This window comes from Doryrhamphus excisus, linkage group LG11, assembly GCF_037039965.1.
Source record: "Doryrhamphus excisus strain RoL-2023G ecotype Guam linkage group LG11, RoL_Dexc_Guam_v1.1, whole genome shotgun sequence".
Classification (NCBI taxonomy): Eukaryota; Metazoa; Chordata; class Actinopteri; order Syngnathiformes; family Syngnathidae; genus Doryrhamphus; species Doryrhamphus excisus.
Window position 1 is genome coordinate 19,664,236 of NC_136367.1, and position 27,952 is coordinate 19,692,187.

General features: G+C 41.2%; 1 protein-coding gene across 3 annotated transcripts; it reads right to left on the bottom strand.

Annotated features, from left to right (window-relative positions):
- Positions 1–27,726, bottom strand: phactr3b (phosphatase and actin regulator 3b). 3 transcript variants are annotated; one of them, XM_058083327.2, is made up of 13 exons: positions 27,424–27,726; positions 20,015–20,173; positions 19,852–19,926; positions 19,597–19,737; positions 18,433–18,651; positions 18,147–18,354; positions 17,761–17,951; positions 15,575–15,728; positions 4,529–4,584; positions 3,001–3,062; positions 2,456–2,596; positions 1,226–1,302; positions 1–978 (listed from the first exon to the last, which is right to left on the bottom strand). In XM_058083327.2, the coding sequence occupies exons 1-13, from the start codon at positions 27,527–27,529 to the stop codon at positions 963–965; spliced, it is 1,605 nt and encodes a 534-aa protein (XP_057939310.2). In that variant the 5' UTR covers positions 27,530–27,726; the 3' UTR covers positions 1–962. The 3 variants fall into 3 exon arrangements, with proteins under 3 accessions (XP_057939310.2, XP_078650530.1, XP_078650531.1); XM_078794404.1 differs by lacking the exon at positions 27,424–27,726 and adding an exon at positions 22,709–23,032; XM_078794405.1 differs by lacking the exon at positions 27,424–27,726 and adding an exon at positions 22,083–22,262.
- Between the last annotated feature and the right edge of the window lie 226 nt (positions 27,727–27,952).

Consider the following 27,952-nt stretch of genomic DNA (forward strand, 5'->3'; position numbering starts at 1 on the left):
TTATAATTTTTTTTACCAGCTTTTTGTTCATGTTCTGGTAAAACAAGCACTTTGGTTTCAAAAAACAATGAAAACAAATGTCAGTAAAATGAGTAGCTCTCTCAAGAAAAACCCTTGGTGACCCTTTAACATTTACACTGCATGTACGTAATCAGTATTGGTATCGAACGATTTCACTCATGGAGTATCGGCAGTATCGCCAACATAAAACTGGTGTGTGATTGTAGAAATTTCTCACATAAATAGCGCGACAGGCTTGCTCTCGTTTGTAATCAAACCCCCACTCTGCTTGGGACCAAAGCCTCATCTTCTCTAATCTGCATATCACTTGAATCTGCAGAACCTGTAGTTTCAGAAACGGTTGGAATTGTTTGTGATTCAAGACTTATGGTGGTTTCAAATCCCGTCTCCGGGATCTCCTCATTCAAGACTCAAGTCCACCAGCTCCAAAGTCAACACAAGACAAACCCACGCTTGTTACAAATTGAAAACCTGTATTGTGCAGACAATAAATAGTGCTGACAAAGGGATGTTGTCTTCTACACAGACGAGGTTTCTCTTTAAGAACATCAATGCTGCCGATATGAAACTCATCATCAACGGAACCAGTGTGAGTGAAGACGGGGACGGGGGTGGTGGGTGACTTCTCAAACAAGAGTGGAACAGAACGACCGGGCCACGTGCTCTTTTGCCCCCGTGGCATTGTAAAGAAAGTCTTTCAAAAGAGTCTGATTACAAAAGACGTATCCGGGACAATGAAAGTCAGTGCTCCTCTGAGTAGATTTTGCTGCGTGTCTTCTGGTCTACGCGCGGCTCCTTTTCCAGAGACATAGCCTCCAAGGTTTGCTGGATATATCAAATATCAGGACATCCACTGACTGTGGGCCGGTACACATGGAAGACACTGCAAGGGCTTCACGGACTGAACCAAATATCAGCAGCTCTTCACAGAAGAAACCCTGCTAAGGCCGATGGAACCTGCAGAGGGGACAAAAAAGAGAGGCTAATTACGCTCACGCTAGGGCTTCATCAATCAGGTGTTCTATTTTAAGCTCAGAAGACTCAAAGAGCAGCTAGTGACTTTTTCTCAAGAATGGGGTCTAGCATCCGCGCAACCCCGCATAATCTTGGAGGTATTAAGCAAGAGAGATTATTGCAGGGACTGATATGATACGAGCTTTACACAATGTCACAAGGCAAAGAGCGAGATCGCTGACATACTAACCTCGTCAGATGTTTGCTGGAAGAATGAACCTCCATCTCCGTACTTTTGAACTCATTCAGTTCTTTCCTGATGGCGGCCTGCAAAGCAAAAGCAACAGCCACCATGAGCGCCGCCATTGTTCCCCTTTGTTAATCTGGTAAGACTTTACAATAAGGGATACGGGTACGACTGCAACTGCTTGAACTGTATATTTATTAGGTATACCTTTTGAGTGTTGAGTTGCTGTGTGATGAGTTTAGTGTATAGATAACACTATGAGTCAGACTGTTGTATTGCTATTGACCTCCTGTAATTTCCAATGGTTAGAGAAGCATGTTGTGAGTTTTCTCATAGCTCATGATTGGCTTCTATCAAATAATGAGCCGCTTGGTCCTCCAGGTCTCAATTTCGCTACAAAGACTTCAAGATGCTTGTTTGCCGTCAGCATTTTTTTTTTTACCTGAGGACTGGAGAGCACATCTTGTACTGGAACACACAGCCATCCCAATGAGAGGGGACATTGTAAGTGTTGTCGCTGTGTCTATGATGCTGTTGTTGACAAAACTAGCATAAGTATGTGTATCAATGCGGCCTAGGAATGGAGTTTCGGTAGTGTTTCAGTGTTCAGCAAAATACAATAAGATACTGCAACTATTACATTTTTTCAACAGTGCACTTTTTAATGCATGATCACATAAAAAAAACCTTAAACTGTATTATGGAAAGCAGGAAGTGAACAAATGTAACCGTTACTGATTGTAAAAGTACCAGATAGAGGGGTAGGATTTAATAAGCTTTGCTTCTTCCTACTCCTTTTGGACATGTGGAACTGGGAACTGATTATGGGATGCACTCAATTGTAATCTGATGCATGTTCAAATGAAATAAAAACCATTACCATTACATCATATATATCCGACAAGTTTTTGTTATTAATTCATCCCAAAAGGTCATACAAAAATGAGAACATACGATGTCAATCCAATTAATCCGTTCCTGACTCCCACAAATATTAAAACATAGCATATTTCACTGAGAATAATTATAGTTCCACATGCACAAAACTATGTGCACTAGGAAATGGTAAGGATGATGAATTTCTGGGGATGTCCGATAATTATCCGTACCAATAATTATTGGTCCAATATCAGCATAAAAATACCATATCAAAACCGGGACACAAACGAAAGCGATATATAAAATCCAAAACCGTGATTAATTCTTGACTAGCGATCACATGGTTCAACTCACCTTATCAGCAGCAGACAGTCTGGTCCAGGGCTTGTCTGCTCGCCTGTCATAGTCCTGAGCTTTGGCAACTTCCACGTAGTCACTGAAACGAATGAGGATCTTTCTATCCCTCAGTTCATCCACCGTCGGCCGCTGGTTGAGCTGCACGAAACAAACACTAGTCAGTGCGGTACTGCTAATCAATAAATGGGCCCTATCAGTTTCAAATGTGATTGGGTAGTAGAACACTATAGAAAGTTTCTTTGAATTAATCTTCTTAAATCTCAAACTGTATGCAGACTAAATCTGCATTCTTCTCCTCTTGGGCGACACGTTCAGATTCCACAGCATCTTTTCCGACCTTGCCTAATCTGCTGTGATTAGTCAGGGGTCAAGGGTCACAAACGGTACTGATCACTGGACTTTCTGAAGTTCTTCAAAGAGAAATTGACAAAATCTCATGAAAATCTCGTACTCAGACTTTCATGAGATGTCCGAACGGAACGGCATAAAAATGAAACTTAAAAACACACCAACCCAAAAGTTCGATAGCTTTTATCGGGTACCTTTCTGTTGAGACGTTGTTTGATTTCCCGCCTCTCCTCCTGTTCAGTTTGGTCATTTCTTTCTGTTGATGACAAAAAAAAAAAAAAAATCACATGAGGACAACCAATTTTTAACAAACATCCTAACCTTTTTCAAGCGTAACATTTAACCGTGACCTAAACATTGACTCACCGGGCCACTTTAATATTTTCATGTCCCTCGTTTTTTGGGGGTTACTTGGTTCCAGACTCAACCATGATCAATTAATTAATTAAATTACACATTACACGCGCAAAACACGCAGGAACTCAAGGAGGCCGCTAGCTAGCGAGCTAACCAGTTAGCATCAAATTGATAGATTCTAAACTTACCAAAAACTTACCACTTCCACACAGAGTGGGAGGAGAACTCTATCATGTCGGACATGCAGGTAATATAATGTAAGGTAACGCTTTGTGTCATTACTGCAACCTAGTGACAAGAATACTACTATCAACAGGGATCGTTAATTAAGTAATTAATATCAGAAAAATTGTGCAATCATCGGAAGGCGATATTGCTAGGGATGACTGTACCATGAATTCTGTACTAGAAGCTACTAATTTTTTTCACATTTTACATTTGAACCGTGCGGCTTAAACAACGATGCGGCTAATTTATGGATAACAGAAGTACAGATTTAGGAAGTAGTGAAGCAATAAAGAGCGAAGCTGCGACCACCGAGTGTAGATAGGATTGCAAGGTTTATAGTGTGTCTTTCTGTGTAAACATCCCATGTACGGTGTGGCTTGTATTCAGGTATTTACTTCATTGTGTAATTCTGGTATTAGTTTTCTCATCCTAGTGAGTGACACGAGTGTTTTGTTTCGTTGGGGGGGGGGGGGGGGCTGTGACGGGCGACACGAGCTTAGGATGGCACGAGCAGCTGCCCAGGTCACAGCTCACAGGTGTCCGGTACAAGCTGGGACAAATGTCTCAATGGACTCCATTCCTCAAATGCCACTTGATGTTCATGTACTAGTTTTCCTATATGAAGTATCCGACACAGTCTTTCTGCAGACTGGATAAGCTCTAGTGCAAATTTGAGAAACGCAGGAGTGTCCAAAGTGTAGCCCGGGGGCCACAGTATGTGTTTTAATTGGCCCTCGGCATATTCTAAAAATAAGCTACAATATTTTTGTGGATGTTTTGTTGCATTTTCACCTACATTGCATCTTTAATAGACATCCATGTATCAAAATGGCCGTCTACACATGCTTCAGTTTTTGGGAAAAAGTGGATTAGGGGGAAGATTCAGTCATCAAAGCTGATTAAGCACCCGATCTCGTCAAGACGGACCTGTTATATATTGTTTGTTAAAGATTGGGATGTACTGTAATGAAATTCATTGAATGAAATTAGTAAGCTACAAAATGAACAACCAAATATATTGTAATTAAAATACAATATTTTAGAATAAAAATATGATAAAAATATCTTGTGTTTTATTACAACCTCACTTACTTTGGTAGTATCGATTCAAACATGAAACCAAACTTTGAAACTTACGCTTCAAGATGTTCCGACTCTCCAGCTCCTCCACTGCAGGTCTCTGGCTGAGCCTCCTGCGGAAGAACACCAAGATTACGTTCTGGACCATTTCGATAATTGGTTGCTGGCTCTTCTTTCCACAGCCGAGCCTCGGCTAAAAGCGTTCGTGGCGGACTCTCAGTGCCACCGGCACTTTGGAGCCGCACATCCACAAACGGTCCAAACGGCACCTCGCTTGGCTCTTAGGACATTTAGGAATCCACATCGGAGCAAAAGTGTCAAATCCAGCTCAGTTGTGAAAATACGTCAAGTTAATATTCCAGGAAGAGGAAAGTTGAGCAGAGGGAATGTGGTCGCTTCCCTGTGGATGTGTGGAGGATGCTGCGTACGCTCTGAGCGGAGTGCCCGAGCGCAGCACACACCGCCTCCTTTGTAGCACACTAGAAAGGGGTGGGACACACGCACACACACACACACACACACACAATGCACATTCACCCTTTCAGACATGTTGCATTGCAACATTATCACTGATTAATTGATGGCATTATCTTCCTATCCTTTTAAAAAGCTGTTGCCATTCTCCTAAGACCATTTGTATTCCACTTTACTTTTCCTGAGCTGCCCTGTGGGAGTGGGTGACATTTTATTCTAACCCAAACACTTTAAATGTCCTAAACCACGAGTTTCCGCGCTTATTTTTTTGCTTTTAAAGGGGAACTGCACTTTTGGGGGAATATTGCCCATCATTCACAATCCTAATGTGAAACATGAACACATATTGCTTTCCCTTTTCTGTGGATTTAAACAAGTTTATATGAGCGAGCTAGCAAAGGGCATCATGGGGAAAATACCTATTTTGACGCTAAAGCCCTCACAAAAAAAAAACCCTGACTTGATATTAACCAAGCTACAGCTATTATTGTAGCAGCTAGCGTGAAAAACTATTTTTATCCCGCGGAAAACACAGCCATCCCAAGGAGAGCGGACATCGTAAGTGCTGTCACTGCTGTTGTTATTGAAGGAACTAATAAGTATATTTATCAATGCGCATTGAAAATTGAAAAAATATAAAAGATATATAAATACATTTTTGGGATCTGGCGTTTGGGTTAATGAAAACGGATAAATACGTCTTAAAACGCATGCAGAGGTTGTTGGATGCTGATCACTTTAGATACAGATACAGTATTTGGTGGCGTTAATACAAAGTACAAGAGGAGGTCACCTACAGCCACATCTCATTGCTGTATTTTTAACCATTTAAATTAGCCCAATTTTTAAATAAATAAAACAATTATATTTGAATAAACTAAATAAATATATAAATAATGTAATATTTTTTTATAAATTAAAAAACTTTTTTTAATGAATCAATTTTATTTTATATTATTTTGATGTGTCAGAATATCAAATAAAAATAAATTTGTTGGGGAAATAATTCTCTCACGTGCTGACTCACCAATAAATTCTGCATGTGCAAACAAACAAGCACTTGCTATACGTCAATTTGACAGTGATCATGTGACAACACGACATGACCTGTGAAGCAACCCCGATCTAACATGACTCAGCATTCCACGTCACCTCAGCTTGAGAATTCCAGCCAACATAAAAGACCAAAAGATACAAAACACAACTAATGAAAGGAACTGAAGTCAACATCAGAGCTTTAAATATAAAAAAGAAGAACCTTCATCGTGTTGTTTTGACCTACATGGATTTTTCAGCCAAGAAAGAACATGGCGTCTTTGTCAGAGCAGATATGGGAGTGGGCAGAAGGTTTGCAGCACGGCCAGTCGGCATCATTCGTCTTAAATTGTCAAAATGAGTCCACATTTTGTAACCGCAATGTGATTTATCAAATCTGAAACATGTTTGCGGCCTCTAATGGCTCTTCTATACTAATTCAATTACTTTTTTAATTAGCAATGTGAGCATTTTAAATAGTTCATGGTGTTATTTTGATGTAAAACAACCATGTTTTTGTTTTGTTTATGTTGTGGCATAGTCATTTTGGCTAAATATATATTGCTAGATTTTTATTAAGTGAAACTTAAGATCTTTCTAATTCAATCCTTCCTTTGGTATGTACCATGTTAACATGGCTGGGATTGAATGAGTTAATATGCATACTTTAGTTGCTTTGTTGCATGTAAAAAAGCCAACAAGTATGCATTCACAGACGTTGAATCAGCTGACGAACCATTTTGTCCACTGCCGTGAAAATAATGACAAAGAGGCAACAGCACCTTGAGCACACGTCTAAAATAAGCTTTTGCAGGCTCAGCTGTGATTGGGACTAGCGGGGGCTTACAGAAAACACTCGCAGATGTGACAATATTGAAAACGGCAAGCTATGCCATCAGCTGCGGTGCTTATGCAGGGGTCTCGTTTATGGAAGTGTGTGAAAATGAATTATGCACAAAAATATTGGGGATGAGTATCGCCTCAATTTGGATTTGGGAGCATGCAAAAAATATTGGTATCAGTATCGGCCGATTTTACTCATCAGGATCAGTATCAGCAGCATAAAACCCTGATCTGAACATCCATAATATACTATATAGTGTTATATTTTTCACTATTTTTGTGGTATGTTTTATTGTGATTGTAACCATGACCAACAAATGACCAAATAATGGTATGACCCTGAAACACTGGCCCTGTATGTACTTTAGTATCAATACAAAAATTTGCAGTAGCCCACCCCAGCTGTATTCCTCCTAAGATGTACTGCATGTTCTTGGTGTTCTAATATTTAATGGAGATTTTTTTCCCCCAAAATTCCCCAAAAACCAACACAACCAGAGTGTTGATGCAAATATTCCCAACGGTCCTTTAGTCACAAGGTCCTGCTTGGTCAGAGGTAAACGTTCCCTGTTCGTTAAGTGAACTCCCCAACCAGCCTGTCAAAGCCATGAGCTGCCCTGAACGGCAAACGCTGATGAGAATGTCAGACCGCTGCGAGCGGAGGAGAGCGGGATGAGTCAGGCGCTATAAGACTGGGGCCGGGGCCGGGGACCGGGGGCAGGGCTCCTCCTGCCCACTGAGGAGTGTCCTAATGCCTCGCTCAGTCCTCCTCAGTCACACCGCCCGAGGACAGCGGGGCGCAGCGCTTGGATGAGACGGAGTCTCTCTGTCAGGGGGGGGCGTTTGGGTTGAGATGCCAGGGAAAATCAAGGAAACCGCTTTTGTCATAGCCTACCAAAACAAAAGCACTGATGCAACTTTCACGCCAAGACTGTTGACCCGGTAGTCTTCCGTTATCAGGTCACGGATTTAATACAGTGTAGGAATGTGTTTGAGAAAAATGGCGATATCATCGCATCAGCGCCCTCCGTTGCTACTGATGGTGAATTATTGGGATTGGAAAAGTGAATCATGAGGGATCTCGTCTGTTTCTCCAGTACCGGGAGGATGATAACATTGTTCAGCTTGGAATACATGCCTAGGTTACAGCACTTAAGAGTCACATGACCCCCCTCTGTGCAGCACTTCCAAGAAATTCCCACTTCAAAGTACAGCTCAGCAAATGAACACCCTTAAGGGTGTACCATTTGGAAATGGACGTCAACATATATTGCATGAGACTTCGGCATACAGCTAATTGTTTTGTTCTACGGGGAATTATACACCGCATTAGAACATCGTATGGCCTGACTCTCCAACCAAAACCTTCATGATTCCTAACTGCACATTTGGGTTCAAAAACATAATAAACCTAATTAAGACCTGGTCTGCCATGCAAAAAGCAATGTTTTGCATAAAAAAATTTAAACATCCATCGTTTTTGGTCTATACAGAAACAAAACAATGGCGCAAAATGTTGATTCTCAAACCATCCGTCATGCATGACATGGGGCGAGACCTCACTGGAATTCATTGGTACTTAGTTCAGCAGACATCAAAGGATTAGCATTTTCTTTGGCTTTTTTATGGCTTTTCTGCAACAAGAAGGAAAAATGTCATTTAGTTGTATTTGTTTTTGTTGTGCTCATATGATCTGGTATGTATTTGAGTATGGTGAAAAAGGTGATTTAGTTTAATAATAATAATAATAATACCAAAAAATAGAAAGAATTTCCTAAAAAACTTTATATATATAAATATATATATATGATCTGTAAAAAGATTTAGGTCAACTACCTTCCGGATATTGAGAGTCCCCTTTAACTCGGCCCGCCCATTATCCAACACTCTATGTCAAAATCAATGTCTCATTTAGTTGCATAATAATTTCACTCAGCCAATTGCAGGTCACGGACAAATGCTGACCAGGCATCCTGCTCTGACGAATATAAATATGTCCAGTTAACTCTCCACTAAGGTACCTGCCTATGCAAAATAATATACGTCACTTGCCAATAATGCCTAACGAATTTAGCATGAACGCAACAAGCGCTCACTGAGTGGGAATAGAAGCTTTCAGATTTGACAGTTCAATTACAACGTACTTGCTGCGAGATGGCGGTAAAAAAAGCCCATTGTATTCCGTGAATTACTGCATGTGAGGCAGTATTAGTCGACTGGAGTGACAACGTGTAATTTGGAGTTTTTTTCCCCAACAAGCCATATACAGTATAACCGGGATGTGTCATCCGGCGAGTACGCCTCTCCGACTGTGTTTCGCTATCTGCCAACGACAAGCTCGTCACTGGTGGGGGGGATGCCAACGATGTCACTCCGAGCAACAAAGCTAGAGCAAGAAAAAAAACATGTAAGTCTTCTCTTCTTGAGATATTATTACAGGTTGTAAGGTTGGTTAACATGAATCAAAGTGATTCCAAATCCCCCACAGGGACTAACTAACATAGCTATGTTAGCTACCTCAGCTGTTGCATTGCCAATGCAGTGCAGGTTTATTCGTGGACGGCAGCACAGCAGCTGTGGTTAGTTGCTCTGCCCTCTTTCTTGAAGGCAGCTGCCGTGTCAGCAGAAATTGGTTCTTGTGCCGCAATTACTGGTCCACGTACAGTAAGACTCGGTAAATTGATTCAATGAGCAAGTAGGCTACTTCAATCATCAGCGTTACACTTCGCTGTTGGTCTTTCGGACTTATAGGCAAAAATACCCCTTACAGATGGGTTAGGCGTTTCTTCACAATCCATGAAATTCACCAAGAAAACATTTGTAAGACGCTTTGCCGCAATGGATTGTCATTGGATGACAATGACCAGAAACATACGGACAAGGCAACAAAGGAGTGTCCTAAGAAGATTGAGATTAAGATCTTATATTGGCCTAGCCAGTCTTTGGACTTCAATCTCAAATAAAATCTATGGAGGGGGCTGAAACTTCCAAGTTCAGGTTTTTAACTCGGAAAACAGAGGACCAAAACCCAACCCTGGTGACCAACAACAACAACGCCTAACCTCAACAAAGATTTCTTACGAATTCGAACACGGATGAACGTTGGTAAACCTCACTGACATCCGAAGACTCGTGGTAGACACGCAGTTGACAGTCCAGGCTTTTTGCTCGATGGTCAGCGCTCTGACTTCTCCTTCTGCTGATCCAACTTCGAGCCCGATCGGAAAACCGATAAACCAAATCTGAACACCTCAACAAAGATTTCTCACGATTCTCTCGAGGTACGTTGGTAAACCTGACTGACACCTTAAGACTCGTGCTGGACACCCAGTTGACAGTCCAGGCTTTTTGCTCGATGGTTAGCGCTTTCAGCTCTCTTTCTGCCGACCCTGCTTCGAACCCGATCGGAAAACAGATCAACCAAATCTGTACAGAAAAGAGGACCAAAACCCAACCCTGGTGAACACCAACAACAACAACTGACCTCAACAAAGATTTCTCACAAGTCTCTCGAGGTATGTAGGTCAACCTCACTGACACCTTAAGACCTGTGCTGGACACGCAGTTGACAGTCCAGGCTTTTAGCTCGATGATCAGTGCTCTCAGCTGTCCCTGTGCCGATCCTGCTTTGAGCCAGATCGGAAAACCAATAAACCAAATCTGTACAGAAAAGAGGACCAAAACCCAACCTTGGTGAACACCTGACCTCAACCTTAACACCTTAAGACTCCAGACTTTTAGCTCCAAGGCCGGACCAGGTGGGTTCCATTGGTGTTGTGACCAGGATGAGAGTGAGGTTAAGGGGGTACGTTGGACAGCCTCACTCTCTGACACCTTCAAAGTGTCTGAGCTTCCAGCACCCATTCTGCAGACCCTTGTTCGTTCGAATCATCTTTATTTAACGTTTGTTTCTGTGTGTGATGCAGATGCGTATAATGACAGACCATAGCAGGGACAGCGCGGTCGGTCACAGGGATAACCGGATCTCCATCAGAACGAGCCCGAGGTGAGGGAGAGCTGAGCTGTGACGTACATCGGACATTGATGATGGCTACTGCTGCCGCTGCAGCATTTGGCTAAATTTAGTAACAGAGGGTTCCCTTCCGCTACGCACAGCCAAACCATTGCTGGGCATTCTGCGGCAGACTGCTAAGCTGAGGTTATGGAACTTTGCTTCGTAGCACAAATGAAAGGTCTTCATTCAAATGCATAACAATGAATGTAATAGTGACTCGGTAGGGACTAGAAGGTGTCCTTGATTTTGACTGACAGCAGCCAGAGGAGTGAGCGGATGTCACATGTGATGCAGTCCTGCAGATTTGAAGGGAGGCAGCGGTCAGAGAAGACTTGAAGTCTCTTTTCTGGAGTGAATTATTTCCCAGAAATCAATTCTTATCTCCCTTTGTGCATTCTACACTGCATGTAAACAGCATAATACCAGTTTTGGTTCACTCTTTGGTTCATTAAAATCAGACCGTAGTTAGCTGAGTCCATCTATGTCCCAACTCTCACCGATGGTCATGAGCTTCGGGTCGTGACCGAAAGAACGGAATTGTGGATACAAGTGGCTGAAATGAGCTTCCTCCGTAAGGTGGCTGGACTCACCCTAAGAGAGAGGGTCAGGAGCTGGTGGCTCAGGCATGTAGCCTGGATGCCTTCCGGAAGTCTCACTGGTGAGATGTTCCGGGAGAAGGCGCCAGGGAACACCTTGGTGTCCTCACGGTGGAAATGGAAGAGGTAGTCGGAGGTAGACTGGGAAGTCACACTCACATTCATACCTATGGACAATTTGGAGTCGCCAATTAACCTAGCATGTTTTTGGAATGTGGGAGGAAACCGGAGTACCGGAGCAAACTCCACACAGAGATAGCCGAGGGTGGGGATTGAACTTGTGTCTCCTAGCTGTGAGGTCTACGCGCTAACCACTTGACCACTGTGCAGCCCCAAATTCGTCCAATGATGTATTATTTACTGTTGCATAATTAAAGGTAAAAAAAACGGAATTTTGGAAAAAAATAGAGCCTTACTGTAGGGAAGAGGCTCATAACAGGTCACTACTCTGACCTACAATATGTCCTTTAGCCGTGGTTATACAAAGAGTGTCTCCGCTGTCACACCTCTCCCTAATGACACATTATCGACCCCTTCCTGTTCTTATGCAAGAGTTATTTACATAAGCACAATAGAGTGCCATTAGCAACTTGCTAGGCAAATTAGTTTTTGGCAAATTCTCAACATCGGTAAATGATGCATGCATGCATGCGTGCGTGCGTGTGTGTGTGTGTGTGTGTGTGTGTGTGTGTGGGTGGGGACCACATGGAATAACAATGAGTCAGTTGCACGCGCAGCTATTTGTGCCATCCAGATGGACACACAGCTGTGAAATGCCTTTGGTGAGGGTGTGTGCACACACGGCACGTGGAGATATGTGATGCCCGACCCCGAGAAGCTCACACTTCCTCAAGAGGTGGTCTTTCTTTCGATTTTCGATGTTGGTGTCAGAAGTGGGATGGCCGGTCAGAAAAAGAATACAGCAATGCCTCACCGCTCTGGACTTCGAATGTAGTCCACTGTTTGATTTGGAGGGGGGTGCTTCGACTATTGATCTCAAAAATGTCATGTGATCAAGATTGGGGGGTGCCCACGGCTGCTGCTGAGCATGCATTTTTACACAGAAAGTCTTTGTTTTTGTTAGAAAGATCATATTTTGATACAAATTCTGCCTCATTTGTTTTAATAAAGTGCACCCCTTATTAGTCCTGCTATTTCTTTCTAAACTGCCGTTCCCCGGTATCATCCGCCGCCATCGCCATCGATCCCCATTTGTGCTCCTTCCTTGCCTTATTCTTGTGTTTGCTCTCATTTCTTTTTGGCTGGTATTTCTGTTTTCAGGATTTCACGCCTATTGTTTGCACGTTCGTCTTCTGTCCTTCACTGACTCCCTCTTTGTGTAAAACCCAACTAAGGATTTCATTCAAGCGCCATGTGCGTCTGTACTTGGCTGTCCCAGATTCAGTTTGGCCGTGAACACTTGTGACTCAGCTCGTCTTCTCAGGCTGGAATCAAACTGCAAATTTCAGTCAATATGCGTTGTTTGGAATTTGATAAAAAATAATTTTTTATGTAATTTTTGAAATATCACGATTCCACCATCTTCAAACCACAATGTAATTAGGGACGACTGTGTTTATTGCGGCCTTTAAATACAATAATGCTTTTTTGTTCTTAATAAAGTGAATATTTAAATATAATAATAATAAAAAATAATAATAAATAAAAAATAATAAATAAAATAAAATAAAATAATATAATATAATATAATATAATATAATATAATATAATATAATATAATATAATATAATATAATATATATAATATAATATAATATAATATATAAAGTAGCTAATTAAAGCTGTAGCTTCAGTTTCATGCAAATTAGCCATGAAATACATAATACTTATATTTTTACTGTTCTTCCATTATTCTACTACGATGTCTACCACTTGTAGTCAGCTTTCATTGTACAATTGTCTTCAGTCTAAAGACACAGCACAGCTTTGTCCGGTGTGATGTAAGCTTTGGCTTTGTCAGCTGCTCTTACCAGTCACAACATTCACTACAGCGGCGAATTGTAATTGGACACAATACTGGAGTTGTATCAAATAGTCTTCCTCGTTATACGCAGTTTTGATTGCGACTGTCAGAGAGATATTCAGTTTGAATTCAACTAGGATATATTATTACACCATTATCTCATTTTTATTGCTGTTGTTTAAAAATCCGGTCCAGAGTGTCGCCCTCCTCCGCCCGAAGTCAGCTGGGATAGGCTCCAGCATACCCCCGCGACGCTAATGAGGATAAGCGTTATAGAAAATGGATGGATTTCTAGAATGTGCCATGAGTTGGGGCAATTACTCGATTAATTGAAACAACAAGCTTCAGATTAATCGACTAAGAAAATAATCTTTACTTGTAGCCCTAATTAACCTAATCGAACCCTAGCCCAGGGGTGATCATAAAAAAAGGAAAAATAGTTAAAAGCATGGAAAAATCTGCAAAAATTTTACAAGAATTAATATTTACAGAAAAAGGTTGTTATCTATCTGTTGAAATACTAAAGAAAAAATACGCAATTTTTTAAAGACAAAGTTGTAATTTTGGGGGATGATTAGTTTGCGGAAAAATTCATAATGTTCAAAGTCCAAATTTTATGGCAATAAAGTCATACTGGGGAGAAGAACATTTACAAGGAGAAAGTTGAAATAGGTGGAAAATAAAAGAAAAAAAACAACAGCAGAAGCCAAAAAATATTAATATTAATTAGCAAAAAAATAATTTAACAATTAATTAAAAAGCAAAAAAATCCCAGTAATTAATTAGGAAAAATAGTTGTAATATTATTACAAACAAACAAAACTTTGGCAAATTAGGTTTGGGAAAAAGTTACATTATGTAATAGGGTTACAAAAAGAAAATGTATAAATATGATTTGAGAAGAAAGTTGAAATATTGAGAAAATGAAAGAAAAAAGGGGGGAGAAATTCATACAAGTTCATATAAGTTATGCTTTTTCAGTCTCCCTCACCCTAACCGTAACACTTTAACCCAAAATCAAACCCATAACCAAACCCATAACCTTAGCCTTTAGCCAGAACTGTTGGGCTTATGAACTTATGACTTTCCTTCATCGACAGGGGCGCTTCTGTCCCAATCTAAATCGGCAGCAGAAAGCAGGTCAAACGTAAATAAAGTCTGTTCTCAGATGTGACTGGGAAGAGTCAACCCTTTGCTCGAAGGCTTTTACCGCAGCTAAAGCATCCCGACCAGACGCCATGCGCTTCTGTGAAGTCGGCTACTGTCAGACATCTTGGTTCTCTACCCAAACAAGGTATTTGGTTTTGGGCGCAGGGTGCACTGTTCCACTCCGAGCGTTGCATAATCCTCCCGGCACACACTTTCTCGATAGTACTCACTAGCAAACTAACCTGATTTGATTGTTAATCCTATTAAAGTCTTGGCTGCAGCAGATTACCACCGTTTATGTAACACAAATTATGATTAGGTTGCATTCTTTTTCTACCCTACACAAGCTTTGACCCAAAAAGGACAATAACAGCATTTGTTCGGACTTGGAACCGAACTAATCCCCGGTAGCTTATTATGCAATTAAGCTAATAGTTGCAGAATTGCCATTTGTGTATTTTCTCACAGTCAATTTGTCCTGTCCATCAAACATTCTTGAAATGCTGAGTTGTAGCTTGTAGCCGAACAATGCTAGCTGCTAATCACTGTTTTTGTCTTGTTTACTCGTCTTGGTCTACTTATGCATTTTTGCTCTATTTTCCACTTTTGCTTTACTTTGTTTATTTTATTCTTTGACTGATGTTCCACAGATAGGGTTGCTTTGTGGAGGGGGTTATACACCGTTCAGACTTTCACCTTTGTTGATCGTTTGTTTTTGATTACAGAATAAAGGCATGAGCAATAAACACTTCCTGTCTTTCACTTTCAAAATTGTTGATCCGACCAATCTTAAGTAAGTTTGATCAAATTGTAGAATTACTAGATCTTCTTCCGGATTAACACGGATGCAGCTAACTCCCACACGTCACTCACTGACACTGACGCTGGGAACACCAAGGCAGGCTGGATTGCAAGGTTTATAGCGTGCACTTAATAGGTGGTTCCACTTCCATATTACTGTATTAATGTATTAACTGTGTTAATGGGGTTCCTCAAAAAGCCACTCACTTGGCCAGCTTCATCTCTATCTGCTGACGAATGGCCTGCCGTTCCTGGTCGCTGCGGACTGGGAAGATGTTGCGGTCCTCCAGCTCTTGCTTGCTCGGACGATTCCGAAGCTTCACAGCCAGAAGCTCCTTCCTCATCCTGCGCGGGAGGGTCCCTGTTGTTGTTGTTAGACAAACATAAAGGTCAACAATGGCACAGATGTCTTCAGGCTACAGCCGTAGAGCTTTGTTTGTTTCTCTGACCTACGGTAGCGTGACCGAGGGTCTCGGAATGGCGTACTTTTGGAACGCCTGATCCTTAGATTTTAGAAAAACCTGATTAAACTACAAATTTTTTGTTGTATCACTGTCGTTTTCCATTGTGTTTTCCATTCCATTCCTCCAAAAACTACTTCTTTTAAAGGGACATGTTGCCTGGAAAAACATGAATATTATATTTTTCAGTGTATTCCAAGACCCTCATGTTTATCAGTATTGGATTTTGGCTTTGGGAGAGAAAGATCGCCCAAAGCTATGCCTCCGCGTAGAATGATTCAGTGACAGCTTTACATTGACTTTGCTTGGGTACAGCTTGTTTTCCTTGCGTGCAGCGCTTTTGAAGACTGCGCTTGATTTTGATTGTGGATCTTTTTGCGCCCACGGCAGTGAGTCACAACGTACAGCAGGTAAGGCAGATGTCTCTCCTGCGCTCAGCTAAGCAGCTCCTCGGGTGGCTTGATAAGTCCACAGCAAACTGGCTACTCTCATTTAACAAATATTAGGCCCACTTTGAAAGAAAAAGGAATCTGAGATTTGGATAATTCATTTACGGTCTTGTTCTTGGAATTTTAAGTGGAAAAATTTAAATTCACAAGATATACAAAGCAGATATATCATTTGGATATTTAAAAAGCTAAAGTCGCTCAAAATCTCAAAAATCGCCACATGAAAAAAAAAACATCAGAGATTATTACTTTTGATTATTACTTTTGCCTAAGGCCGAAGTTGCCCCTTTTCATAGCTGTTACAGCTTTCAATACCCGTTACAGAAAAGTATTAAAATAATCTGGGATTTTGACAATAAAGTTGTAAATTTATGACAATTTATTCAGAAATTACAACTTCATTGTTGCCAATTTATGATGGAATTCTCGTATTATTGTGACTTTTTTAAAAATTACTTTAACATGACTTTAGTCTGAAAAAGTCATAAATGTAAACTCTTTTTCTCACAAATTTTCAACTTTATTCTTGTAAATGTATGACTTAATTTTGTGCTTTTATTCTCATAATATTACAACTTTTTTACTTGTAAATTTAGGGCTTTTCTTGTAATTTTTGGGATACATTTTTGTATCGTAAATGTATGACTTTTTTGTTGTTAATTTACAACTGTTTTGTTATAAATGTATATTTTAGTCTCACAAATTTATCAATTTATTCACTTAACATTACAGGGAAAAAAATGTCAAGTCCTTTTCTCTCAAATTTACAACTTTATTCTCATCAATTTATGACTTTATTTTTGTAAATTTATGACTTTTTAATCAGAATTTGATTTTGTCTCACAAATTTGTGAATTTATTCTCGTAACTTTACTAGAAAAAACATCATAATTGTAAAGTCTTACGACTTTATTCTCATAAATTAGCAATGTTTTTTTCATCATTTTTTAAAAAATGTTTTCTTGTAAACTTATAACTTAATTATTTTTGTACTCACTAAATTTACAATTTTTTTGTCATTAATTTACAAATTTATTCTGAAAATCTCAGATAATGATTACTTTTTGAATGTGGCCCTAATAGGGCGTTGAGCAGCTTTAACTTTTTAAATCATTTTCCAAATGATCTATCTGAAGATAGCATTTTTTTCCATAGCATTTAAACACAAAGACTACAATATATAAGTGATGCATAGCGCCACAGTTTATCAGTGCCCCCCCCCAACACCTACGATATGAAAGTGCATGCCGCCGTGCTCTACTGACCCACATGATAAGTCAAGAATTAGGCCACCACGGCAGATGTTGACAGGCCACTGAAACCAAACACCAGTAAGTCAACCACTGGATGCCCTCGGTGTAAACACACAGCTGAGATTACGCAGCCTGGCTGTCCAATCAAAACGCGTCCAGTGTTAGTTGGCTTGCTGCATAAAAAGGCAGATTATAGTAAAAGCGTGTCTGCATGTGAGGAGGACACGTACCAGAGATCACGGACTCGTTCCAGCTGTCCTGGTCACTGAAGTACTCATCCAGACGTCGGTTCTCCTTGTTCTCGTCAGACTGCTTCTTGCTCTGCGCCTCGCCACCGGGTTCCCTCTCGGTGCTGGTGGTGCGTGACAGGCGACCATCTAATCTGCGTTTGGGAGAGGCACGTATCTCCGGCATCTGGAAGCTGATATCATAAAAAAACAATAATAAAAAATAAAAAAACTGAGCTAATGGATGACATTTTTTGAATAATATGGATATAATATAATATGGATGTAATATAGATCATTATATTTGGGAAAACAAATGCACCTTTAGTGGTATCAGGCATTAAAGTGAACAAATAAACTGAAGCAACTCTTTTCCAACAGTAGCCAACCTGTCTTGTCTATGTTTGGTGGCCAAAGCACGGTGCAGTTCCTCGATGATGCAACTGGGGGGGAGCTGGGAATGTAGTGCACCGAGGTGGGGGGACCCCGTGGGCGTCAACATCCGGCCTCTTAACAGGGAGCCATGAGGGTCTTTGGGAAGCGAGAAATTCCTTGGCAACGTAGCGGGAGACTTTTTAACTCTCACCGGCGGCGCACCTGCAAACGGATATGAGATGCGGCAAGAAACCAGCAGGGACGCCCCGAACCCCGATATGACGATTCGGGTCATCTTACCATCCAGACTGCCCAGCCTGGTGAGAACTCTGACTGGCAGGTTGGGTCCAGGAGGGGTGCTGGCACGTCTCTGAGGATTCTGAGGATGGGAGGACACTTCCTTTCTGCCTTCGGTGGCCTGCGAATGCTCCTCGCAGGGGTCCCCCGGTGAGGCGTGGTCTTCATCGTCGCTCTGGCTGGGATCAGCCACCGTCTTAGAATCCTCCATCACATCTTCAGCTAAATGGATAAAGATGAATGGAGACGTTTTTTGTTAGTGAAGTCTATGGCTCCATCTAGAGTGAAGCTATGTCATTAACTACAGTATGTCAAGTCAGCTAATTATTAGCTTTATTATTAGCACACTTTTGTGGACTTCTGTTACAAAATAAACATTTGAAGCATTATAAAGACATTAAAAAAACACATGTTTATTTTTGGTGGAGGTATTTTTTTCTTCATATTTTAAGGTTTCAAAGACAACAAATGGTCTGAAAGATGCTACATTACATGCAATTACTCGTACCACAGTGATTAATCTGTAAAGAATAATGTAAATACAATTAATCTCGTCCACACATTTCATAGCAAATCATTTTCATTTTATTCCATAAAACAATGGCATGAACGGAGTGAGCCCTTATAAAGCATACTGTCTTTTTGTCTCAGTGGGTGGAGGCGGGGCCACTGGCATACACACATACAATGCAGAAAAGTAAAAAGTTCTTAAAAGTAAAGTAAAAATCTCGACTAGTGTCTTGTGACATCTCTATCAGATGGAAACTCAAAAAAACGCAGTGCACTTGAACACCCCCCGTGCAGTGCTTGAATGACTTAAAGGATACCCCGGCTGGAATCTGTCTGTAGTGTCCTAACTCTAAAAGAACCACTGTCCAGCTACTGGATGCATTGTTTGGGTTTCGACTAGACTACCCGAGACGGTGTACAAAAACTGAGACATATTTGTGGCCTAGCGGTTAGCATGTTGGCCACACAGTCAGGAGATCTGGGTCCGAATCCCTGTTGGTCATCTCTCTGTGGGTTTTCTAGGTACTCCGGTTTGAATGTAAGTGCCAATGGTTGTTTGTTTATGCAGTATGTGCCCTGCAATTGTCTGGCGAGGGGTCCAGGGTGTACCCCGCCTCCGAGGTTCCACGCTACAAGTAAAGTACATCTTTGTCGTACCTGTTGACGTCTCTAAGTCACTGCCCTGATCTTCAGTGGTGCTAGCCAGCAGCGCCATGGGCTCTTCATCTCTTTCTTCTCCGTCTGAGTTAATCGGGGTGTCCTGATCTTCACTGTTACCTCCACAAGCAAGATCTGCCCCTGCATGATGGAATTGGTGTTTGTAGCACGATGTGAGATCATGTGGCAAAGCAAGCCGACTGTAATAACATTTTGCACAAATGTGTGCGTAAGGGGGGGGGGGCATTACTGCACCTGTCTCCATCTCCCCGGGGTTCCGTTTGATGAGGTCATCTTGCTTCTGTCGCAAAGCCGCCTTCTTCTCCACCACTGCCAAACAAAAAGCGCTCATGAAAGTCATCCACTAATGGAACGGAGATTTACTGCCACTGATGGGACAATAACGACCTGCACCCACCTGCTGGGGGCTTCAGCTTCTCGTTTTTCTTTTTCCTCCATTTCCACGGTTTGAAAATACGTCCCAGGCTCGCCAGCTTGCTGCTGCGTCGTACGGGCGGCGTACGAATCCCCGGGACCAGGCACCCAGACTGCAGCACCCTCTGTTGGTCCATTACGTCTTGGGACACAAAAGCAGACAGTTGAGCTAAAATAAGACTGAGGAAATTTCATATTCGCATCACCTGGAACACAACTGGCTGAGACCTCATCACGTGAGAGGCGGCGTATGTGGGTCACAGATGCAAAATTGATTTGAGTCTAAATTAGGAAAGGGGAAAGACAGGGAATGGCGTTGTCTCTTTGTGGCTCACATGGGCGAGACTCCCGCCCCAAACTGGTATACTATGTAACATTTAGTGCCTTGAAAGTCAGTCAAATCTGTTTCCGACAGCACAAAGGCCTTTTTCCAAAGGTGCTAGTCAGGAACGATAGTCTTGTTGAGCTAAAACTGGCCTGATCTTAGATGCTAGTAACTGTAAATACTGTATTAGAGTGGTAATGTAGCATTGGACATATTGGACACCCCTGCCTTCATTCATTCATTTTCTTCCACTTATCCTCACGAGGGTCGCGGGGGTGCTGGAGCCTATCCCAGCTGTCTTCGGGCGAGAGGCGGGGCACATCACAGGGACACATATAGACAAACAAGGTTAATTAGCGACTCCAAATTGTCCATAAGTATGAATGTAAGTGTGAATGGTTGTTTGTCTATATGTGTCCTGTGATTGGCTGGCGACCAGTCCAGGGTGTACCCCGCCTCTCGCCCCCGAAGACAGCACCCCCGTGACCCTTGTGAGGATAAGCGGCAGAAAATGAATGAATGAATGAACCATTCACACTCACATTCATACCTATGGACAATTTGGAGTCAATTAACCTAGCATGTTTTTGGAATGTGGGAGGAAACTGGAGTACCCGGAAAACCCACACATGCACAGGGAGAACATGCAAACTCCATACAGAGATAGCCGAGGATGGGATTGAACTTGAGTCTTCTAGCTGTGAGGTCTGCACGCTAAACACTCATCCACCGTGCATCCCCCCCTGCCTTCATATCTTCTGTCATTAAGATTGCGAATCAGTAAGACTCTATTGGAAGCTCAATTATAATTTCTTTGCACGAGAAATATTATGAATGCGTCTGTCGAGGGTGTGGTGCAAGGTTGGGTATCAATAACGGCACCCGTGCTAACATACAAGCATACAATATAATACACATGGCACATAATGCGCTGAAAGACTTTTAAAAACGCAATTTTTTATTTTTGTTTTTAGGACCATGGGGTCTTTGCGTGCAAAGTTTAGATATCTCCCTGCATGGACCACTCCTTAAAATCACTGGAGTTCAGTGGTATGTCTCAAAAGGGAGTGACTATTGAGCATGTGTACCATTAGGAAGGCTTATAAAAGAGCGACACAAACGGCATCATTCAGTCAAGTGCAGTTTCCCGAGACCAGGGATCGGCATGCCGATGGCAGGAATGCACCAACATGCGGATGGGAGTCGCCCCCGGTACAATTGGCCGCCTCCAGAGACATTTTCACGACACTGGACAAAGTTTTAGTTACAGCTCTAATAAGTCACGGTCGTATCTCTGTACGTGGAAATGTCTCCGACCAGCGATGTGTCACCACAGCGACAATGTGCATAATCAGCGTTTGTCTCTGGACGTCGGCTAAATAATAAAGAAGTGATTACTGTGATGGACACCCTAGGCTAGCTGAGACCACTCCTGCTGCAAGAAAGATGTTCCTGGGAGAGAACGGACCGAAATAGACACTCCTACACAGTCTGGTTCTGACAAGATGCTGACACCTCAGGGAGCCTACAGCTGAGTCGTGGGCTGCTGTGCAGGGATCCATCCATGGATTCTTCACTTCTCTGTCAGTTATTTCTAAATCCACAGCATATGTTCCCTCACCCCCCGGCCACAATTTTCCTTGGCAAAATTTGACAATTCCTTAAAAACAGCCATCAGTGCTCATCACACGAACACTTCAGACTCTCACAAAGCGCCTTCACCAACCATAATGAGAAGCAGGTCAACTGCCAAGTAATGGCTGCCTCCATATGATGTGATGCGGAATTCAGGTCAAGCGTGCAGTAACTGTAACAGCACGCACAGGGTCAGGCTGCCGTTGCCATGGTTACCACGCTGGATGCTGCAGAGAAGGCCCTGGGAGGCAGAGAATCACCACGGCATGAGGAATAGGGAGTTGCTGGGCGGATGGGAAGGCTGTTGCCACACAGAGGGACAGAAAGCTGCAGCCAATCACAGCCCGGCAAATAATAATGCATAATGTAAGCCGCCGAGACGCATAATTGGTAACTTTTCTTGAAATATTTATTCAGCGCTGTAAGGTTCTGGTGTTTTTTTCTGCAAACGCAGCACGCCTACTGTATGTGCATCGGTCAAACACCATCCAGTGATATTTAGTATGGACATCATGAAACAATCAATACAAAGTCTATGAATATTGATTTATGCAAAAATAATAAGGACTATCCCATCAGATTAGATTGATGACAAAGTAACGTCAGTACATTTATACACACTAAACTGGACCTGCGTGAAGTATTAAACCGTAATAAGACCATAAATCTGAGCCAACTGTACAATTTTGACAATATTGTCAAAATGAAAACACTCACATGTAAGAAAGCTGCACCGCTGTTCTCTTCAGGCTGCCGGTTATCGCGTCAGAATATTCCAAAAGTGCCGAATGAGCAGAAGATGACGTTTTAACGGGTGGAGAAATACAGATGGTGAGACATCACGTTGAAAACCCGTGGAAAGCGGCTTTCGCTGCGATGAGGGGGTTGTCATACTCTGGATGGGTGAGTGAGCGGAGCGGGTGGATGATGTGCCATGTGGACCCCGCCCCTCCGGACTGCAACTACGCTAGAACACACGCACACGTACACACTGCGTACGGACGAGTAGTGTTGTCAGACAAACAAACACAATACAGTAAGTAAGATATAGGTACATAAGTGCGTTCACGCTGACAAGTACATTACTACATTGCCAGTACCCGGATGTTGCATTCAACACGCTCCAACCGTCAATCATCGGCATCATGTGACAGAAGGGGCGGGACTCAATCAGTGGTTTAAATTCACAATTAAACATGAAAAAATCTCAGATTTTGGAAAATAAAGTTTTAAATTTACAAGAAAAAAGTCGAAAATTTACAAAAGTCATCATATTACCTTTGTTTAAGGCCACAGGAGAGACAACTTTGAAAAGGAAAGAGGACGTAAGAAGGGCTATGCTAACATGCTAATCTGTTTGTGTTTTGCTGCCACATTATAAATAAAAGCTTGCCTCAAGCAAGAGGCAAGTTTCCTTCCTTCCTGAAGAGCTGTGCTATTATTATTATTATTATTATTATTATTATTATTATTATTATTATTATTATTATTATTATTATTATTATTATTATTATTATTATTATTATTATTATTATTATTATTACTTTTTTACAGGTAATATGACAACTCTATTCATGTAAAATCACCACTTTATTCTTGGAAATTAACCACTTTATTCTTGTTTTCTCTTGTAAATTTACAACTTTTATTATCAAAATTTTCCCGTGTGGCCCTAATACTCGTCAAAAGAAAAACTATTGCGATCGTCACTTCCAGTAACATTTGCACACCCAGGAAGTATATTATATAAGAATATTTTCAGAGTTGACCACCTTTTAAATAATCTTTTAACATTATTAAAGCTCTCTGGACATAAAATAACACTAAAATATTTACAATCTTACAATCGTATTACTCAATATTGTTGACATAATAACAGAAAATAATCAATTTAAAACATAAATACGACTCGCACTTCAATTACATTAAAATTAACACATTTACATGATAGCAAAATAAACACCTAAGTCGATCACACATGAAGCATGTGTCAAATACAGTTATATGATGTTATAAAGATGTCCAGGTTTTGATGCTAATTGGTCGGCCAGGTCGGTACAGCAGCTTTGAAGGTGTTCAGTACATTACACCAGTATGGGTGATTCTGAGCCTGTATCGAGTCTCTTGCACTCCCAAGAGATTAATGATCAATTATTCAGGCAACATGACTTGATGTGTAAACAAAAGCTTTGCGGCTCCATATCGATCTTCGGAGAGGGCCACTCAACGTGAACAGCAGGAAGGGCTGAGTACATCACGGATGATGAAAGTCAAATGGCTGTATTTCCCCTCTGGGATTCAAGCAGTAAGCAAAGAAGATAAACAAAGCCATAGACCACTCAGTGAACGCGGCTCTCATTCAATATGCACAATACTTGATTTAAAGGAGTCTGGCAAATGTGTACACACATTGACAGGGTCATAAAAAACTGAGACTTGATGATGAATATGAACAGCCTATAATGACCCGCCCGTAGGGTTATAAGTCAGTCGATGCTCTGCATCTTCTACACTAAGTCCATGAGCCTGAGCTGCTGAAACAAACTTTGCATTGATACAAAGCATGAACAGACATCCTCGGTCAACTTGACATTTCCACAAGAAATAAATGTTAAAAAATAATGTAATCAATAAGTAACTATTATGCTTTCATCGCTTTTCTGAGCTATAAATGGAGTTAAAATGTTGTATTCTTGTGTTAAACTATGCCAAAGTTTCAAATAAGGAGTTTCCGCTTTTGGTAGTGAGCCCTGAAGGAAGTTTGGGATGGCTCAAAACGCTCAATTTCAGAGGACGTGCTAAAACTCCTGCTTTGTGATGTCACAGAGGAGCGGACATCCTAATATGGGCGTGGTTGTAAGCCAGATAAGCTTTTATTGAGAAACTTCGGACTGTCCAGTCTCTACTTACGGATTGAATTCTGGATGACTTGATATTAAAAGCGGACATTTAAAAAAGATACATCGCCGTTTACAACAACAAGTCCTTCTAATCACTCAGGAGTGGGGGCGGGCCATGGGTGGAATACATTAAAACAGACCGTTTTTGCGGAAAACAAGAAATTCAAATAAATACAGCTGAATAGGCGCAGATTCTGGAAGAACTGGAAAGCTTTCTGCGCTGGTTATTGTGTGTAGCTGCTCTATAGGTGTCTATGAAAAATGAGCATAATAGGTCCCCTTTAACATTGAACACCATCATATACAATAAGTTTCCGTGAAATATTATCTGACAGCAAAATGATCCATAATGCTTGAATGCTACGTTTGAATTCATATCAGGAAGACGGACATTATTCTGCTGACATTGCAGTGAATAAAGTGTTTCTGGTGTGGTCCTTCATCATTGTCACGCCACACAACGGATGATGGGCGTGGGATGAACAGATAAGGGGAATCGAGAAATGTGGGTTCGATCAGCAGTATCTGAAGTGTCCATTTGTGGGGCAATTTGTAGCAAAGCACTTAAGAATGAATTGAAATACTCAACTACGTATACAGCCTTTACTTCCTCATTGATTGATTAAAAGCTTAGGGAACTGAAGTCAACAAAACTGATTCAGAGGGATTTAGGATTTAATAAATTGGGTTGGATGTTTTGTATCGTGACTTAGTAGTTCAGCAACATAGAATCTTCAAATGAAAGCACAATAAATTAACACAGTGGATAAAATCATGCTTTTAGTAACCACTAAAAAGACTCGACTCTACTTAAACCCTGCTTGACATAGGAAAAGAAAAAACATTTCAGCACAGATTTTGGATCGGTCAAATAGTATCATACGGTCGAACCCTGACTTGTTTCTGTTTTCCTTTCTTTTTGCCCTATATTGTAAAAGATTTCTTGAATAGAAAGTGATTTGATGGCACTATCTACAGCTATCAATCCAGCAGAGGGCGCTGTCAGGCAAGTCAATATCATAACATTTTCCAGCAGGAAGATGCTTTGACAAGACATGTGCTTATAATTGTTTCTAAAGGTGTGTAAAATTGTATTTTAAATGTTGAATAAGTCTTTTTCCATTGAGGGCTGCATATAGAAAAAAAATTATAAAGCATTATTAGTATGAACTTTTTCCCAAAATATTTTCACAATATATATATATAATATTTTTTCTTTAGTATTTCAACATTATGTTTCCTAAAATCGCATATCTTTATTCTCCTAAAAATATGACTTTTTCCCCATAAGATATTTTTTTCTTGTAATATTATTCTCGCAATATGTAGAATTAATTATCGTAAAATGACCATTTTTGCTGTTGTTTTCTTAAATAAATGTATTTTTAGACTGTACTGTGAGCCGTACAGCCCTGCTTTGGAGGATCAAATTGGGAATTTTTTTAGCTTTTCATGGTTGCGGCCATTATATGAGCTTTTCCGCTATTTGTCGGCGTTACGTCCCAAGAACGTCTTCCAAGAAAAATGCTGTAGGTAATTATTCTACGATTTTACTGATCCGGCCCACAGGCTGCATGTGATACCGCTACTTTATCCGAACATGCATGTTTTTCAACATGTGGGCGTAAGATGGAGTACCAGAAACAACCCACGCAAGGCCAGCCTGTCAGCTTCACACAGAAAGCCAAAGACAATGAGATCCCGTTATTGACATTTATGCTCTTTGTCCATCGTGGCGTTCGCTTTAAGCCACAACTATCACATTTCATGAACATCTAACTCCAGCCGGTTCCACTGAATTTTTATTTTACCCATAACTACAAAGTCTGTGGCATATAAATGCAAAAAAGGTTTGCAGTAGTAGTAGTACCTCGTGTGAGCGTGTTCTGAGACACCGTGCACCATGACAGCTCACAGTTAGAATGCCAAGTACTGCCTCCTGCCATTTATATAACCATGGAAACAACCAAATACACAAGAAGCACTCTCATCAGCTTCACCCTACTGCAAGTCATGTGTGATGTTAGATTTTGCACTGCATCTTTTTATGTAATCTCAAATTCCTTTGCTTCTTTCCTTCACCACTTCATGGTCCATCTATTATTGCAGATTGTCTATTATTTTCTCTCTCTTTTAGAAAATTGTGACGTTTTATGACAAAATGTAAACACACAAATTACCAAGTCAATTGATGTATTGTTGATATTGTATTTCCTTGTTGTGTGTACAGTATATGCTGTTGATAATAATCATAAAATCAGTAAAGGATCTTGAACTCAGTAATACAGGCCTGTATTTACAGTACTCGGTATCCGATCGATAACAAAATTTGCAGTATCGACCAATATGTCAAACTGGAAGACACCTCATTATACCTGAAGCAGTATGAATGACATCATCAAAGTCAAAAGTAGCCATATCATATTTTACAGCATTTAAGACGATCCCGGTCCATCCCATCGATATACATTTCCTAACAAACCTCCTTCATTCTAAACTGCGTGTGGGTCATGTCTCCCCTTCCCGTCTTACCCGCACGTTGCGCCTCGTCCAGGCGGACCTCGGTGACGCTGCTCGGGTCACTGTGCGATCTTCCCCGCTGGAAAACGCAGTAATCTCCCAGGCCGTCCGATGCCATGACGGAGAGAATAACCACAAGGCAACAGTCGTGACCGCAAGGTGACCGGCATCAAGTGGCGCAAAAGATATAATGATGCAGCTGGACTGATGCTATGCAGCGGCTCTTGGTCCTCGATGGGAGGACAGTCATCACGAACGTCGCATCTTGTCGCCTTCAAGAGCCGCTCCTGCACCTTCTCGCATCCAAACAGTATTCACAGGGGGAGGTCGATACTGCACATGTTCTTATCGATCCGATACCACCTAAATACAGTGTCAGTTGCCAATACTGATACTTTTTACTTGAAAATATTCAGGCTCTTTGAATTATTTCATGATTGTGCCTTTAATTAATTTTTTAACAGGGCAAATAATTTAGGCGACAAACTATTTTATGAACAAACGTATTTCTAAACAATATACAAATCAAACATAATATAAA

What these genes read in the sequence shown, in the direction of transcription:
- phactr3b (XM_058083327.2), bottom strand. Translation starts at nt 27,529, where the DNA reads ATGGCATCGGACGGCCTGGGAGATTACTGCGTTTTCCAGCGGGGAAGA. An exon ending in CCCCGGGGAGATGGAGACAG is followed by an intron (nt 19,738 to 19,851) that starts GTGCAGTAATGC and finishes TCCATCATGCAG; the next exon opens with GGGCAGATCTTGCTTGTGGA. An exon ending in GAACGAGTCCGTGATCTCTG is followed by an intron (nt 15,729 to 17,760) that starts GTACGTGTCCTC and finishes CAACAACAACAG; the next exon opens with GGACCCTCCCGCGCAGGATG.